Source organism: Prosopis cineraria, unplaced genomic scaffold (genome assembly GCF_029017545.1).
Source record: "Prosopis cineraria cultivar Desert tree isolate PC_DT_omini unplaced genomic scaffold, ASM2901754v1 PC3, whole genome shotgun sequence".
NCBI lineage: Eukaryota > Viridiplantae > Streptophyta > Magnoliopsida > Fabales > Fabaceae > Prosopis > Prosopis cineraria.
The window spans coordinates 31,683,331-31,701,953 of record NW_026555334.1 but is presented as its reverse complement, the minus strand read 5'-3'; the positions used below and the strand labels follow the sequence as shown (position 1 = coordinate 31,701,953).

The following is an 18,623-nucleotide window of genomic DNA, read 5'->3' as shown; positions in this document are numbered from 1 at the left end:
GGAAACGTCACATAGCATAAGGGATATAGGGCTGAGCTTGAAGATGAAGGTGTTGCAACCCAGAGCCCAAAAACTTAAGAGGGCCATCAGAAGCTTAACCGAGATGATGATATCAGTGAGGGATAATTGAATTAGGTCATAAAGACCCATCTCCTTCTACTGGGGCACATACTCCGACTTCAAGCACCTCACCTAGTTGACCCAAGTGTGAGGAGACTGGGACCAGTTCCTGAGTTTTCTACAGGATGACTCGGGAAAGGGTGAAGTCGTTTGGGCCAAGACCAAGTTACGAATAGGGGTTAATGGCCATAGATTTGACTGAGTAGAGGCTGTGACTTCGAACAGGTTGGGAGAGATGATCAGCTACCCGACATCACTTTTATTGGAGATTTAAAAGCTCCAAAGAGAAGTATTGGAGAAAAACAAAGAACAGTTAGCGTACTTCTCCACTAAAACAAAAGGGCTAAACATGAGAAGCGAGAAACTTAACAAAAAGCCACAGATTCATGGAATGAAGAATCTTCCTGTAAAGAAAATGAATGACTATTAGAATAAGGAACCAATCTTGGGGGAATAAGGGTTTTCAAACTACTGAGTACATACTGTCATAAACTTGCCAAGTGGGGTAATGAGATTCATGATAATCGCCAAAGAATCAAGCAAACTTCCAGTGGATGTGGAAGATAAAGCTGCAATAGAAAAAGTGGCAAAGGTGGAGGCCATTTGAGAGTTAAGGTAAGAGGGATGCTGAAGAACGAATGCTTGAAGTTTAAGAAACGGTAGAAAGGGCAAGAGAAGTGACTAGAAAAAAAAAAAAGAAATGAGTTTATATTAACAAAGGGCGCTCAAAAATAAAGTGACGTTTCAATTTTTTCAAATGTGCCACATGGCTTATGTCATCAACCACTGGCATGTAGAGGCATTATTTGTACTAAATATGAAACGTCACTCAAATAGGTCACAGGGTTAATTGGGCTGAGTAATTAAAGTATCAAGCCCAATATAAATAAAAAGGGTCAGCCTCGATGCTCAATAAAGGTCATAATAAGAAAACATGCTGAAATCCCGTTAGCCGTAAATATTAGACCGTTGGCGCGAAAGACACAATTTCAACTAATACAAAAATCTATGGACCTAACGCCCAAGTATCTTAGTGAAACAGGTTGATTACCAAAATGGAGAGTATGGAATAAAGACTGTGCCATGAGTTTCGCAAGATCCTTGATTCTTCAGCAAAATGTGCTAGGTCTTAAGAAAGAGGCTACTGTTACTTTGACACTATAAATATAAGAAAAAGACACAGAAGAAACTAGTCAACATTCAATCAAAAACTTAAATTTTACACTTTTTAGTCCTTTAGTTTATCAATTAGTCGTTTAATTTAGACTTGTAACTTTTTTCACATTTCAATAAAATCAAACACTTATTCTACGAAAGCCTTGTATTTTTTTATATTCAAGTAAATTGTGATAAGAGAGCTTGAAATCTTTTTATTATCAATTAAGATTCAACGTCTTTGATACGCTTGGTATTTATTATTCACCATGAACAAAAAGATTTGAATCTATATTTTGACAAATATCTCTTAATATCTAAATATTTTGATGGGGTTAAAAGACAATTTCTCCTTTAAACTATAAGTCAGTAATGCTTGGGACCTTGATTTGTTTTTAGTACAATTTTCTTTTTTAATGTTTAAAAATAATGCAATGTTACTTTATTGTTAATAAAAAATAATTTTGACTATTAATTAGTCAAAAATTTACAAAAAAGGATCTCATAAATTACCAAAAGAAGAAGAAAAATTCAGAAATCACCCAAAAATTTAAAAAAAAAAAGATCAAGAAAATTTTTCGGTCACATTTTATAATTTTTGATATCATTTTTTATAGTTTTTGATTAATTAACTATCAAATTAACATTTATTAGTGGTAGATATAATATTAGATTGTTTTAAAATATTTTTGAATAACATTGCACTGTAAATAAATTTAGAATCTCAAACACTTCTTGATTTTATGAGTAAATTTGCCATTTAACCTTATTTTGAAACCATTTCTAACCTCAAAAAGAAGGATATTATGATGCATGAATATGATAACGCCTCAAATAATACAAAACTACCACCACCGACCAGCATAAATTTATTACTAACTCAATCCTTTGAATTTGGAAATAATCTGATTACTAATTAGACCTCGCTATATGCATATAAACAATGGGATAAGTGTATGCACAAGAGACGATAATAGCTTATCAACTATTAATTACACACTGCGTAATTAGCTTGAATAAGTTGATTGCCAGATTAAGCGAACTGCTGTCCTCTTTTATTTTAACTTACCATGAATGCCAATTTGCACATGTTATCCCCTTTTTCTTGTGAATAATTTCGAAGGGAAATTATTCAATCAGTTACAAAATTTAGTACTATTAATTACATTAAAAATTAAATCCAAGCATCATTGATGCTAGCCAGAATTAATTTTTTAAACTAAAAATACATGGAACTATCCTCTAATTCAAGAATCAATAACACTTTAATCAAGTTTTTAATACCAATAAAAATATTTCACTAAATATTTTAAAAGACTTAATTTTTTATTTGTAATTATATATGTTGAAAAAAGTTAAAATTATTTATTTGTATTTATTTTCTAATTATCTAATTTCTTCCTTAATTTGAAAATTATTAATAATTAAGTATCATAATATTTAAATAAATAATTTTTAATATATTGTGCTAAAATTACTAATTTTTTTTGAATAAAGATCAATAAAATTTAAAAATTAAGCATCTCATTATAGTAAATTCCTATTTTATGCAGCTTTCTTTATACATACGTTTTTGAAATATTTTTTACCAGCTTATAAATTTAAATTTTTAACAATTTACTGAGTAAATATTTTGCATAACTAAATTAATTAAAATATAAATAATTAAGTAACAAATATATATGTATTAAATTTTTTAGATTACTTAAATAATTTTTAGACAAACATGTATAAATTTAAAATAAATTAATAGTCAAATCAGTGAAACCAAAATTTTAAAAGTGATAGACAAGTTTATGTTATGTGATTTAATTTTAGAAGAGGTTGGTATATTTTTTACAATAAAACAAATACATTCGTAATTAAAATAAAAATAAAAGAAATGTCAATATATTTTATTCTAATTTACATGATGTAATTATTTTAGAAAAAATTAATTTTTTGGTGCTTATAGTTTTGACTTAATTATAATTTAATCTCTAAACTCTAACTTATTGTAACTTAATTTTTATAGTTTTGACTCGATTATAATTCAATCCTTAAACTTTGACTTTTGCAACTCAGTCTCTATAGTTTTAGCTATTTAAATATTAGTTCTTATATTTTAAAAAATAAAATTATGAATATTAAAACTATTTTAAAATTTTAATCTTTATAATTTTTTATAAACTTTGTTTAGTAATAAAAAATAAAATTAGTTCTGTATTTTAACATAATTTTATTTGTTATAATTTTATTTTTTAAAATATAAAAAATAATATTTTAATTGATTAAAATTATAAAAATTGAATTGCAAAAGTCAAAATTTAAGAATTGAGTTAGAATAAAATTAAAACTAACAAGACCAAATTACAACGAATCAAAATTTAAAAATTAAGTTATATTCGGATTAAAACCTTAAAGACTAGATAATTAATTTTTCTTGATTGAAATTGAAACATTTAATCGAGGAGAATATATAAAATCCATCATATGAGCGTTACATGCTACTATTGACCATATTACTACTGTGCAGATAACATCTTGAGGTTAATTTTACTTTCTGAAATGACCAGCAGGGATACAGTGATTGGATGAATGTGGATGAGAATGAGAATTTATCATTTTCGTAATTTATAATGATTCCAAAACAATGGTGCAATCGGGAGAAGATTTCATCTCATATTTAGACTACTTTGTATTAAAACGGATGAGAATGAAGAGCCAGCGGTTAGAAAAAATAGGGACGTCCGCTTCCATGTTTGACGAAGATGCAGGCGCTACTGTTGTTGTAGCGGCCTACGCCAACACCCGAACATACATAATTTTTTATTTACAACTCTGCCCTTCTTCCCAATCGTATTTATTACCGTCCCTTTCCCCAGCGTAATTACTGTTTGGTACAGAATCTCAAAAAGATTACTCTTTTCTTATTTATTTATTTATTAATTTGATTGATTCACCACTCGCGATTGTCAAAGCTCGCCGTTTCCTCGTTTTTCAGTCTATAAATACACTGCGCCTTCCTCCCTCCTTTCTCCCCCTGACTCACTATCATTCTCATTCTCTCTTCTTCCCCCATTCAGCTTCTTCTCCTCCTCCTCCCTCGAGGGTCTGTGTCTCTGGACAGACAGAAAACGAGCTTGTCCTTTTACAGGGTCTGTAGGAAGATCAGTATAACTAAGTCAGCGTCTGCTTGAGTGGCGTTGACGACCAAATCATGGAAGGAGGGGTGCCAACGGACGCCGACATGTCGGCTTTCAGAGAATGTTTGGCCCTGTCATGGAAGAACCCTTATGTTCTTCGCCTCGCTTTCTCTGCTGGAATCGGTGGCCTTCTTTTCGGTTATGACACTGGTAAATCATCTCTCTTTTTTCGACCCAAAAAAAAAAAAAGTCATATCACTTTTCTGTCTGCGGTATTAATATCAATTTATAATCCGTATATCCCATTTAAAACCCATATTTTCTCTTGTTCCGACCCGTTCCCCTGCTTGTCTCTGTTTTTAAAACGTTTATTTATGCGTTTCTCTGACCCTGTTTTGCTCTGTTTTATTATCTATGCAGGTGTGATATCTGGGGCTCTTCTGTATATCAGAGATGATTTCAAGGCTGTCGATAGGAAGACCTGGCTGCAGGTAATTATTAATGCTTATTTTCACAGAGTCACAGACTAATTTTTCTCTTCATTGCTTTGATCCGAGGCTCTTGTTTCTTGTGAATTTCTGCCATATTTTAATGGACATAAATCACCCCTTGCATTCACCTCACTTCAGAGCCACCACCAAGTTGCACAAGAAAACAAGCCTTTGGTTTCCTTATTTCAAATCAGTTTGACAAATCACAGCCTGTCCTTCACAACTCAACTTCTATCTGTTACTGTTTATATCAAATTAAAACCCTTATTTTTCATTTTTTTTTAATGGTCAAGAGCAAATTATAATTTACAATTGTGCTCTGACCATTGGAAATATTGCCCGAGTCTGCTTTTTGGACTGTTGTCACGAGGAGAGTGGGGCTTCAATTCTAATTAGCAAGATTTGGTCTCCTCTTCACGGACTCCCAAAATTTTTAGTAATATTAATATTGATGTATTATCAGAAAAAAGTTGTAATTTATGTAACCTCCTCCTCTCTCCTTTTCTTTCTTCTTTTTTATTGCTTGAGTAAACTATTTTTTTCCCTGCGTACATCGCAACAATCACCTGATCCGGGTTAGACGGAAGAGATACGTTTAATTTATGTTTATGGGATCGTAATTATTTGGTTATTTACTTCTTTTTGTTGAAGGAAACGGTGAAGCAGATTCCTACTTTTGTTTGCTTTTTTTTTTTTTCCGGTCAAAAGATATAATGACTACTAGATACACCCCAACCGAAAGTGACATGTGTCTCAATCTTGTTGGGCCTGTCCACCGGTCAATATTTTATTGGCCCAATAAGGTAGCTTGTCCTGTAAATCTAAGTTAGACATCCAACTTCTTCAGCCCATCAAAATTTTCCATTCCTTTTTCTTTTTCTTTTATCTTCGAACACATCGGGAGAAGAAATAAGTAGGCTTCTTCCGTTTTTTTTTTTTGTTCCCGGCCGAAAGTAGGATCCTTCTAGATAGTGCTTCCCTCGTTTTAAATTATAAAATATTTTAAAATAAAATCTTATATACTAATAAAATTTATTAAATATATTTTATAATCTTATTTTTTTAAAATAAAAATATAAACTTTTAAAATTATCTTTCATTTAATACTCCATTTATAAAAAAAAATATTGAAGAGAGAGAATATATGAAAAAGGTAATATTAAAAAATATCATTAATAAAACTTTATTTTTATTAAAGTATCTTATATTTTGGGATACTAAATCTTTTCTAAAAATATCTTTTAATTTAAAATAAATAAAGTATTTAGTAACTTAAAATTAAAATTGACCCTAATAAAATCATATAACTGGCGTCAGCTATTTACTCTACTCATCATCATCAAGAATGTCGAGACTACTTTTTTTCTTTTCCCGATGCAATACGCAAGATAGAAGTTTGAACTCGTTTAACTCTTTACATCATTTACCCCAACACAAGACAAAGCGCAAGGTCAAAAAATATAATTGTTTAATCTCGACCTGTATGGCCGTATCTGTAAATTTATGCAAGAAAAATTGTTGAATGACATGGAAGTTATTGGAACAGTGAAACTAATTATGACTATATGAGTGAGTTGTAAATGTGAAAAGTTACCCCCCCCCCAAAAAAAAAAAGGTAAAAAATGGGTGTTGTGTTTGATAAAACAGGAATCCATAGTGAGTATGGCACTGGCAGGAGCAATCATAGGAGCTGCCGTTGGAGGATGGATCAACGATCGTTTTGGGAGGAAGGTAGCAATCGTCCTTGCAGATGCCCTCTTCTTTGCTGGTTCTGTGATCATGGCAGCCGCTATGAATCCTACAATTCTCATCGTTGGTCGAGTTTTTGTTGGCCTCGGTGTTGGAATGGCTTCCATGGCTTCTCCTCTCTACATATCTGAAGCTTCACCCACCAAAGTTCGGGGAGCCCTTGTTGGCCTTAATAGTTTCCTCATTACGGGGGGACAGTTCCTTTCCTACCTTATCAACTTGGCCTTCACCAAGGTGACTAAACATCTTTTGTTTTAAGCATGTTTCTGTGTAAAATTGTAAACTCTACTTGTGTAGACTATTATATACCTTACATGTTTTATGATATTCTTGGGTGGAACTGTGTGAATGACGATGATATGTTCAGGCACCAGGAACATGGAGGTGGATGTTAGGAGTAGCTGCAATGCCAGCTCTTATACAAATCGTTTTAATGCTGATGCTCCCAGAATCTCCTCGCTGGTTGTTCCGTAAGGTTGGTTCACGATCACTAGAAGATATTGTTGCATTCAATATTTTCAAAGAAGTCACGTCTTAACTTAGTGTTCCAACTTTTGCTTTGCCGTTGATAAAACAGGGGAGGCATGAGGAAGGAGAAGCAATTCTAAGGAGGATTTACTCACCGGAAGAAGTTGAGACTGAAATCCAAGCGTTGAAGGAGTCGGTGGAAACAGAAATTAAAGAAACAGAATCATCAGGGAAGATAAGCATTGTCCAACTTTTCAAAACTACAACTGTAAGAAGAGGACTATATGCAGGAATGGGGCTTGCAATCTTCCAACAATTTGTGGGCATCAACACTGTCATGTACTACAGCCCCACCATTGTTCAACTAGCAGGCATTGCATCCAACCAAACAGCACTGCTTCTATCACTTGTCACAGCCGGACTAAACGCTTTTGGTTCTATAGTGAGCATATATTTCATTGATAGGAGCGGAAGGAAGAAGCTTGCTTTAATCAGTTTGTCTGGCGTTGCGGTCTCCCTTGCTCTTTTAACTGTCATTTTTCATGAGACTGAAATTCACTCCCCAGCTGTTAGCGCCATTGAAACCAGACACTTCAACGGCACTATCTGCCCCAATTACAGCGCAGATCTTAATGGTGGATGGACCTGTATGAAGTGCCTGAAGGCTTCTGCAGATTGTGGATTCTGTGCTTCTAGAGCTAACAATGTAAGATATCCCACATCCTCTGCTTTGATCCTAAGTTGAAGTGATTAAGTAAAAGATAATGATTAATTTTGTTGCTGATCTAGACATTAGGCATCACTTCATGGTCATATAAAAATGTTGTTTTCATCATCATTATGAGTTGTTGACTGTAAATTCTTGTGCAGCTTCTGCCTGGGGCATGTTTGATCTCCAATGATACAACCAAGAGTCAGTGCCACGATGACCACAGGCTGTGGTACACAAGAGGGTGTCCTAGCAAAGCTGGTTGGGTTGCAATAGTGGGGCTTGCACTTTACATCATCTTCTTTTCACCTGGGATGGGAACTATTCCATGGGTTATAAACTCTGAGATCTATCCTTTGAGGTATAGAGGAATCTGTGGAGGAATGGCATCTACAGCAGTTTGGGTGTCAAATCTGATTGTGTCCCAGTCCTTCTTATCCTTGACAGAAGCTATGGGGGTTGCCTGGACATTCATGTTGTTTGGTTTCGTCGCTGTTGCGGCAATTGTCTTTGTCATCATTTTCGTGCCAGAGACTAAAGGGCTTCCCATAGAAGAAGTGGAGAAGATGCTGGAGAAAAGGACCCTGAACTTCAAGTTTTGGCGAAGAAGTTCTAGCCCAGAAACAAAGAAGTGAATGACTAGTTAGAGTGTCTGTGTGTGAATTTATGCTAGTTTTTAATCCTAAATTGTGAAAGCATTATATAGAATATGGTATTGCGAAAGTAGCCTTTCATGAGTAAGAAGCCGTAGTTGCATTAGCATTTCAAAGTAAATTTACCATCCATCTTCTCCTAAACTCAAAAGATTTGAGTTTGGCGGAGACATTTATTGGACTACTTTAATATATTTATGAGAAGGTGCTTTATTTTTCATGTTGCGATCTAAATGACGAGAAATTTATGAGAGGGATCATTCAATATTATGAGCGGTGATATCTATGTGCTTACTGCTCAGTCGATGAACAAGTGATCACCACCACTCGCCTTGCATTCTTTTTGTGAAGCTTCTCTTCCAACAGGTGTTGCATGACATAATATCAAGATTTTAGTATTCAAATAAAATGTATTTTCAAGTCTAGCACATAGAGAGGCCAATTGGAAGGCAACCTCTCAAAAGTTTTCCACTTTTCTAAAAATAAAGATGAAGACAATGATAATCCCGTGATTGGCTTTGGCCTATGGTTGAGGACAAAAGGATGCTCAAAGGAAGATGTGGTTCAGAATTAAGGAATCATGGATAATTAGAATTTCTAAGATGCACGGGGCATTGACATTTGTTACATTGAGTTCGAAATTTTTAAAAAATAAATTTTAAGACCTATATTCATATCATCAACATATGAACATATTCGGAAAAAACCAGTAAAAGATAAAGTGAAATGATTTTCAGAGTTGTCAATAAAATCTAGGAACTTGATAAAATCTTTGGTCAAATAACGATGTAGTTGAAAGAAAAAAGCGGATCAATTGCACAACAATAATGTGTAGAGCTTGAAGATATCATCAGCAAGAGAGAAAATCACCTGCTATCAAGAGAAATGTCATGATGAAAATAACTCACATGAGCGGGAAAATAAGGATTACCCATATGGATTCATTAAACATAATCCATAGGACAGCAAGAATGTAAGTAAAAGCACCAGTGAACCCAACTGACTGCATGTAAAATAGTTAAAATGACACTTCATTAAAGTGCATAGCAGAATTGCAAGATTTTCTTCTAATTTTCACGGGGAAACTGATAAGAGATAACCTTGAAAATCAGATTCTCAAGGAGAGGAAAAATAGAAGAAAAAATAATCATTGCTTAAACAGGTTAGAAGGCAATAAGTTTAAGAGAAAATGGAGAGAAACCCTTTTAACTTTGATCCATTTGCAAACGCTTGTCAAGTTTGAAAACCAGCAAATACCTCCTGATCACCTTTCAGATTATTTATTTATTTATTTATTTTTGGATGAGATGACCTTTCAGAATTTAAGTGTCCATTTTCCCATTAACGAAGATGCCACCTCAAACTCCGTCATAAGCGCGCGTTCCTAATAAAGTGTCCATGCGAGCACCCATTAACAGGATTAAAAGGGCAAATGAACAAAATGGCTTAAATCCTATAAGATGACAGTAGAGAAAGATATTTGATAATTCTCAAGGTTGTAGGTAAATGAATACCCGTAAATGAATATGACAGAATTGTGAGGCTTGTTTAAGACAAGAGAAAATCATATCTGTAGTCTGCTGAAAGAACACCAGCATAGTACTAATGAAAGAGCGTCAACTTAAAGCACCCAACCTCTGTACTAAGGAAAGCAGAATACTGAGCCCTACATTATCAGGGACAAGATCTATCGTGTAGTGAATACTGAACGATTCATCACGTAAGTCAAAGTAGCCAACCTTTGAAACAGGGTTGGCACGGCTTCAAACTTTCTGTGGGTTTACTCCTAGTGAAATTGCTAAATTCAAAGATAGTTTTTTTTTTTTTTTTTATCTATGATCAATTGAAATGCGTCCTAAATCCTAATAGACTTAGGGTTAGGATGGAACTGTACCGTTTCGGATTTTTAACACGATGAATCGCCACCACAAGACGCCCCTCGGGAAAAGAGAATAGATGATCGATGCCGAGGAAGAACCAGAATCCGGGACAGATGGTGTGAGGCATTGAAAGCCCATGGGGGACAGAGAGAGCATTGAAAGCCCGTAGTTGGACCAAAATAGTTTCTCTCCTACTTGGACCTGTAGGCCCAATCCATGAACATGAAAACCCTGTGCCTCCGCTTGCGATGCGATGCCTTTATGATTGTAAGTGAAATGAATCAATGATGATACTCAAAACATTATTATACTTTGCGTTTGCGGCCATTTTTCCGACACAAATCGTCATTATTTTAATATGAATTTAGTTTTAAAATTTTTTGAACGAAGATATTTGAATATTATTTGTGTCATGAGGAGAAGCAGAGAAACTTGGCTACATAGTACATTGTAATAAGATGAAAAACCATGCTACATATATAATAATGAGACAAAGCATTGAAACTTTGTTAGAATCATTATCGGTACTGAGATATGCTCCATCTGTTAATTCTATTAGACAAAATTTCACAGGATTATAAAATATTTTACAAAATTTCAGGAGTAATTAATATTTTTCCTTAGATACCCCCAGTCGATTAATAAAAAGACTTGATCTATCTTAGAGTAAATATATTTGCATCCTTTCCCATGCAAAAAATGCTGAGCATTAGTTGAAGGAATAGAATTGGAAAGATAAAGAAAACTTTTTTAGACATAAATTATTTAGAACTTTTAATTCTACTCAAGATATGACCAAGCCTTTAAACCCAATATGTTTTTAGGATCAGTCTTCATCAATGATCTCTTATCTCCTTGCAATCTCAAAACCAAGTAAAGACATACGAGAGTTAATTCTTCATTGAAAGAGCTAGTGGTCCTCACAATAGAGCCTTATATGTTATATCCGATCCACATGCACTATCGTGAGTGATCCTTTTTTTTTTTTTAATTTCCAACAGGAATCTTTTAATTGAAAGTAATTCTATTCAAGATATTTCAGGCATTAAATGTAGGCATGTCTTCTACAAGAATTTAAACTTTAATTTATCATGTTCTGAATGACTAGTCCATTATGCTAGACCTAACCTAGTTGGTTTATCTTGAGTGATCATGATCCATTTGCTAGGGCTTTCTCTACTAGAGTTAGGATACATAAATAGATCTGATGCTATATTAATCCAAAATTTGCGTTGATCAATGATTTCTTTCTAATTTAATTTTTTTTTAATTTCTAAATTTTCACTCATACTTGAACAAAACAATCTCATCCTCATTCATCAATATAGACTCATATTCATATGCTTTCCCTTGTACATTTGTACATAACCACTAAACAGGCACATATATAGGTTTTCACTGACCTGAACCGATGTCTGGTTATTGTCAAATAGGGTTTAATGTCAATGATGAGCTGCTATTTTGCTTATATTATGATACAACTTATAGTGTTAATTAAGTTATCATAGCGTTAAAATTGAGAAAAATCATGACCTATATCTTGTTCCTCATCTCTGGAAATCAAGAAAAGGAAGTTAACACTAGAAAAATCAAACACAAAATGAAGCCAAACAGACTAAGGGCCCAAAATAGGCCCATAAGATCATCATCGTTCGCGGATGACCCTCAAGGTTTGAGTACCGTGCGCGGAAGTGGTAAGAGAAAGGAGTTAAGAAGCCTTGGATCCAAACCATCCATGAATGAAGACACGAAGGAATCTCCACCAATTTATGGATGAAGGAATCTGGAGCAATAGGAAGCCTGTGTGTGAAACTGGTCATGGAATAGGACAGCACTAGTCTCAACCGGTAGCAATTGAGAGATGAAGGCAGTTTTTGCCCATTCGCGAATGAAGGTCACGGGTGAGAAGGATTGTTCGTCTCTCGTCTGCGGGCAGAACGCAATTACAATGGACATGACCGTCCAGGGTTGAGAGCAGAAACAAGTGGCAGAGCTTACTCAAAACGCTGAAGGAAATTTAGGGCAAATTAAATAAGAAGATATGATGTTTGAAGCGAAAATCTCAATGCGAGAAAGGGAAAACATTTAAAAGGGGAGCTAGGGTTTCTTGTTAGGGGATCGAACCACGTATTGGGGCAGGAGACGGCTGAAGACACAGTGAGAGCACCATTATTTTAATATAGGAGTTGCTTCTCTATTCCCTTTTGTTATTTTGCTTCTGATGTTTGTTCTTGAATTGGAGATTTGTTGAGTTTATTATGATTTATTGTTTTTAATCCTCCAGTTAAGGGAAGTTGCAGCCTAGTTAAGATCAACTTACTCTTTACCCATTCCGTTTTAGATTCCTATTGTGGTTGATTAACTTATTTATGGTTTTAATGCAATTTAATCTATTCTTGCTTTTAATTAATTCAGGTTGGTTGGTTGGCCACTTTGCTTTCCATTCATGGGTTTGCGTGACACATTAAAAGGAGAAGAGTAAATATAGACTTTGGATAACAGACATAAGCAGTTGGGTTAGAAATAATCTTTAGTGTTTTTGGTAAGTTCAATTGTAGCATAATGAGTTTAATTAGATGTTTCAGGATATAATGAGAGCTAATTTGACTCTTGATAAATACACTTTAATTCACTGAAAGGTTATTGAAATGATTTAGTTGTCACTGCTTTAATTGATTAAGAGTTTTAGTTGGGTAAGAGTGGGAAAGTCCCAGTGGGTGGAAACCCGATCCCCAGCATTTGTTGATTGATTAGATCTTCATTCTTTTATTGTGTTTACTTCTATTACTTTAGTTAACTCATTTTTTTTTATCATCTCTCTCTTAGTTGTCAATTGATTTGTAAACAACAAAGATCATTGTCTCCCTCTGGATACAATTCTTGGAATACTCCTGGGTTCTATCACCACGTCGATCTCATACACTTGTGGGATTGATCAGTCAGTAATGGAGCTCGAGAGAGCCAGCCGAAAAGATCTGCTAGACCTTCTTGACCCACCGTGAATCTATTTATCCAAAACCTTATATGTCGTTTGTATTTTTACTCGTATTTGTCCACTATTCTAGTCCACCTTTTTCATGTGAGAATCCGAGTTTTACTAAGTTAAACAGAAGAGGCATCCAAGTAATATTTTCTCCCATGCGAACTCGATCACTAATAAGATGTAAAAGTGTTTTTCCGGGGCAAAAATGACAAGGATTTCACATATGAATGCGAGACATCCATGTATTTGTTGCGAGGTATTTATATATAAATCATGTAACAATGATCAAGGAATATCATTATTAATTAGCACGTACATATAAAAACTACAGTGATTTCACAGATGACGTAGGTGTTGGCCTAAAATATTTTTGCACGCGTCTGTCTACTCTAGATACCTGTTTCTTTTTTCGAAGTTATATCAGAAAATAATGTCGTAATATATTTCAAAATGAATATTTATTGGAGGTTGGAATCCGTGATGTATCCAGAGCAAGAATATTATATATTCCGCCTCTCATCTCATGTGCGTATGGGAGTATATATGCAGAGTAGTTTTTGCACTGAAATATATTAATTTGGCTTAGCAGTAGCAGTAGTAAAGAGCCAGTGGAAGAGAGAAGTGGGTAGAACATGAAAGAGAGGCTGAGAACATGTCATGTATACAAAAAGAATGAAGGGTGACATGCGCCATTAAGGAAAGGCAAAGATCTGATAGGATGGTGGTAGAAATTAGAAGGGACGACATTGATAAAAGGTAATGGCAGAAACTGGTTTTATGAATGTCACGGCACAGAGGGGATTCTGTGTGGTGTGGGCGCAGCTAGCGGCACGCAATCGAGCCATCAGGTGACGAATTAGTGAAGGATTGAGGAGAGACAGGGGGCGTGAATAATTGAGGGAGTCAGTCACAGTGATGGAGGAGTGACATGGATGCATCTCTGCGCGCGCCTCTCTCAACTTTAACTCTGAAACTCCCTTTCACGTTCACATTCACATTCACATGTCCTCTGTACAACTTCTCCTCTCAACTTATCTGCATGATTGCTACCGTACAGACCCAGCCCTTCTCTCCCTCTCCTCTTCCTTTCTCTTTAATTCCATCTCCCTCCAATCAATGTGTCTCCCCTTGCACCCAAAAATTATATGATATTTTATAAAAAAAATGACAATAAAATCTCACTAAAATATATAAATGATAATTATATTCCTTAAATATTATAATTTCTCTAAAGTCCTTGAATACTTTTCTGACATTAATGATTTTAGATTAAATAATTAAATTTTTCATTGTTTAAAATAAAAAAATTAATAGGTTCACAAAAAAATTATAATTTCTTGTTTAATTTTTATGATTTACAGATTAAAAATTGTCATTACTTTAATAAAAGTTGTAACTGATTACTTTTAGAATTTGAATTTTAATGATAAAAGAAATTTCACATGAGAAGTTGTAATTTTTTATTCAATTCTTACAATTCACATATTTAAAAATTATGATTATTTAAACAAAATTTATGATGATTGATTATTTTTAGAACTTAAATTTTAATAATAAAAAAAATTTTACATGAGAAGTTGTGATTTCTTGTTTAATTTTTGCGATTCACAGAATCAGAATTGTTATTGTTTGAGCAAAATATTTGAACTAATTATTTTTCAAACTTGTTTATCAATTATAAAATAAAACCCATTATTTTGTCATTTAATCTAAAATTATTAATGTCAGAAAAGTACCCAAAGATCTTAGAGGAGTTATGACATTTTGAAAGATTGGATTGTCATTTATATATTTTGGTAGAATTTTATTATAATTTTTCTTTTTTTAAGTATATCATTTTTAAAAATACAAGACACTTTGACATTTTTATGAGTAATTTTTAATAATATTAAAATTTTTTATAGATAAAAGTTAGTTAAAACTGCTTTATAATTTTTTAAAAAATAAGTATGTATAAAGATACAATATTCATTTGTTAAAAAAAAAAAAAACTGTATCAACTTAATCAAAAATCTTGAGTTCAAACTTTAAAAATATAATAGAATTTGTGGTAGAATTTCTATTTAAAAGGTAGTTTTGGATGTTCATATTTTTGTTTTAAAAATATAAAATTATTAAATATAGTTAATAAAATTGATTAATATATAAAATTTTATCTACAAATAATTTTTCCTTTTTGAGTTGCTAATTAAGTCGTTAAAGTGGGGATATGATATGGGGAAGAGTGGGCATGGAGGGATGACACGTGCCCGTGCTTCCCGAACAGAGAACCCAGCCAGCCTTGTCTCTCGAGCGTGTCGCTCCCCACTTGCCTTTTTGATTTCCGCAACCTTTTTCTTCTCTTACCTTAATTACCAAACATCTAAATTGGATTGCCCTTCATTAATTAATTAATTAACAATTTCAATGTAACATAGTATGGACATGGAGTGTGCCAATACTTGCATCGCAAGGTTGAATCGTCCATGAATGAATAAAATATGTGTTTGTATCGTCTCATTTTATCTCCTACGCCATTAAAATACTACCCTCCACCATAGAGAATCCAATATTGATCCACAATCTCCTTTTCTGGTGCTCCTCAAAGCTTCGCTCTTCCAAGCCCAATGTACGACGATTATGATTTCAGCGTGTGATTCCTCATTTTCTGTCTTCTCTTTTATTATATTTCTCCTCATTTCCCATCGTCCCATGCCCACTTTATTCTTAACCTTTTTTCACCCATCATATCTCCTCTCTGTATTATACACACCTGACACCTCATGATATAACTATCTTTTTTTTCTCCTTAATTTTTCATTAAATTCATTAGTTATCTACTTCTTCATGTAAGGGCTGGTTGGTTCGATCCAGCGCGATATAAAATACAAGCATAGAGGGAAAAATACGAAAGCTTAAATTCGATATGTTTTTAAAAGACTTTTGCAGTTGAATGTACTTTTTTTTTCCCCCATCACACACACATATAAATACGCGTATACATATTCATTTTCCATGAATAAATTTAAATAAAATAAATCAGGACCGGAATGTGATTTTCACTGGCTTTTCCCTTCTTTTGTTTCCTTCAATCTTAACATACTTTCAGAGATCCAAAAAATGTGTCCACGGTTATCTGTTAACTATAAAATTAATTTGATGGGGCACCCCCTTTTGCGATTAAAGTACGAGATGATCAATAAATAATCATCAACTCGTCATGTATTTTGTAATCAAATAATAACTACGAAATAGGACCAAAATAATAGTAATAATAATAACTACAGCCCATTTTTTAGAAGTAATGTCCAATATATTGACTAACGAAAGTGTAAGTATGTTTGCTCAAAAAAAAAGTGTAAGTATGAAGATGTTGCTTATTTTATATCCCAATTATAGTATAAATCACTTTATTATCGTGATCGTGTCATGATATGATATGATATGATAATAACATTAAAAGCATGTTATAGAGAGTTACGGACTCCAAAATTTTAATTTGGCTCTGGTACTCTATGTTTTGTTTGACCATAAAATGTTGAATGAAACTAGCCAGCTAGTTGTGCAGGCGTGTAAAATGCAATATAATATCTATCTACAATAATATAAAAATTTCCACGAATATGGATATTTGTGAGTGTGGATGTGAATGTCCATCTCATTATTTATCACTTGACGTACTTCAAAGGCTATATCTCCCATTACTCTTGTGTTTCATTTCTCTATTTACATTCATGGACATTTATCTCCCCTTAATTTTTTTTATCACTCCACATTTAACATGATAGGTCAATTAAGTTGTAAGGCTGTATTTATAAATAGGGCATCTCATTTACATTAATTCACTTGAATTGAGGAACGCAAAAGTGATCCTTCTATCATCTTACCGTCATTTCTATATCTCTATTGCTTTAATTTTGAGTAGATATTATTTCATAATTGAATTGACTTGATATATTTGACTTTTGAGTGATGTTCTTTAACATAATTAATTTTAATTTAAAAATTAAAACTTAACCAGACAAAAGTGTACAGGGAGTAAAATGAATAGTAAACCCAATGGTGCACACAATGTAATATACAAATGTGTACTCTTTTAAATCCTATGTATAATGCACATTATAAAAAGTTTATTTGATCCCATTTATAAATTACGGTGTGACTTTTTAGGTAATATTTAAAAAATATTTTTAAAATTATCATTCATAAGAGAGAAAAAGTAATAAGATATTACTTTTTAAATTTATTATATAAAGATATATTTAAAATTTTATATACTTTTAATTTTTTTTATATTAATATTGATAAAGTTAATAAAAATGATTTATAAAAAAATTAAAAACGTAATAACTAATAAAAAATTGCCTATTTTGAATACGTGTGAAAAAAACAAAAGGAGATAGAAAGTGGAACAATGGTAATAATAAAAGAAAGGAGGGAGGGGGAGCAAAGGCAGTGGGGAAGGCATGTTGGTTGGCAGGAAGGGAGTCACAGTGGGGTTGTGCAGTGCTGATGGCCCATCAAATCAAATTATATACATAATCCGTCATTATCAATGCGGGGAGCAAACAGAGATGCATCATTTCGTACGGACATTTCCACATTGATCCTTTTATTCCCCTTAATTAATTAAATATTTTATGCCCTCAAATATCTCTGCTTTATCCCCCCCACTATGTCACTGCCCATTTGGATTATTACCGTACTATGTCTCCTTTTAAAAAAAAAAATCATTACATTCAATTACCCATCGCATTTCAAATTAACAGTGGCCTTCAACTTTTACCCTACTCATTGCTCTTTTGCCTCTCTCACTTTGTGTGAGACAATACTGTAAATTCAAGGTTTAACACGAGTTCTAGTTAATCATGACACCCTGCCTTTGTTTTTTCTTTGGTGCTCATTATTTTTTTTTCCTCAAATCTATTATCATAACCGTCTATGTTGTTGTATACAGATCAGAACAATTTTATAAATATAATCATAATTAACAACAGTTTTTTTTTTTTCAAAGTAATCAATAATAGTCAAGTGCATCAAAACATTATTTTGCATATTCTAGAAGTTACCTTTACTAGTATATATTGCCACTACACATCATAGCCCGCTATCACTAGCCTCCATTGGTAGTTGTCATTGGCAACATAGCTTATTTGATACTTCCTTCCTTACGAAATGTAATACAATTTTTAAGATAGTGAATATTAAAAAATATAAGATATTTTTAATATTTTAATATATAATTATTTTTTTTAAATTGACATTAATGAATAAATCACTTTATGTTTATTTTAGAGTAAAATACTATATT

The 18,623-nt window shown here is 33.1% G+C and overlaps 1 protein-coding gene across 1 annotated transcript; it reads left to right on the top strand.

Annotated features, from left to right (window-relative positions):
- The first annotated feature begins 4,282 nt into the window (after window positions 1-4,282).
- LOC129306990 (probable inositol transporter 2) lies at window positions 4,283-8,690 on the top strand. The gene is made up of 6 exons (XM_054947829.1): window positions 4,283-4,610; window positions 4,821-4,891; window positions 6,539-6,874; window positions 7,008-7,115; window positions 7,218-7,814; window positions 7,979-8,690. Exons 1-6 carry the CDS (start codon window positions 4,475-4,477, stop codon window positions 8,450-8,452), a joined length of 1,722 nt encoding a protein of 573 aa, XP_054803804.1. The 5' UTR covers window positions 4,283-4,474; the 3' UTR covers window positions 8,453-8,690.
- The last annotated feature ends 9,933 nt before the right edge of the window (window positions 8,691-18,623 follow it).

What these genes read in the sequence shown, in the direction of transcription:
- LOC129306990 (XM_054947829.1), top strand. Translation starts at nt 4,475, where the DNA reads ATGGAAGGAGGGGTGCCAACGGACGCCGACATGTCGGCTTTCAGAGAA. An exon ending in TCTTTTCGGTTATGACACTG is followed by an intron (nt 4,611 to 4,820) that starts GTAAATCATCTC and finishes TTATCTATGCAG; the next exon opens with GTGTGATATCTGGGGCTCTT. An exon ending in CTCGCTGGTTGTTCCGTAAG is followed by an intron (nt 7,116 to 7,217) that starts GTTGGTTCACGA and finishes TTGATAAAACAG; the next exon opens with GGGAGGCATGAGGAAGGAGA.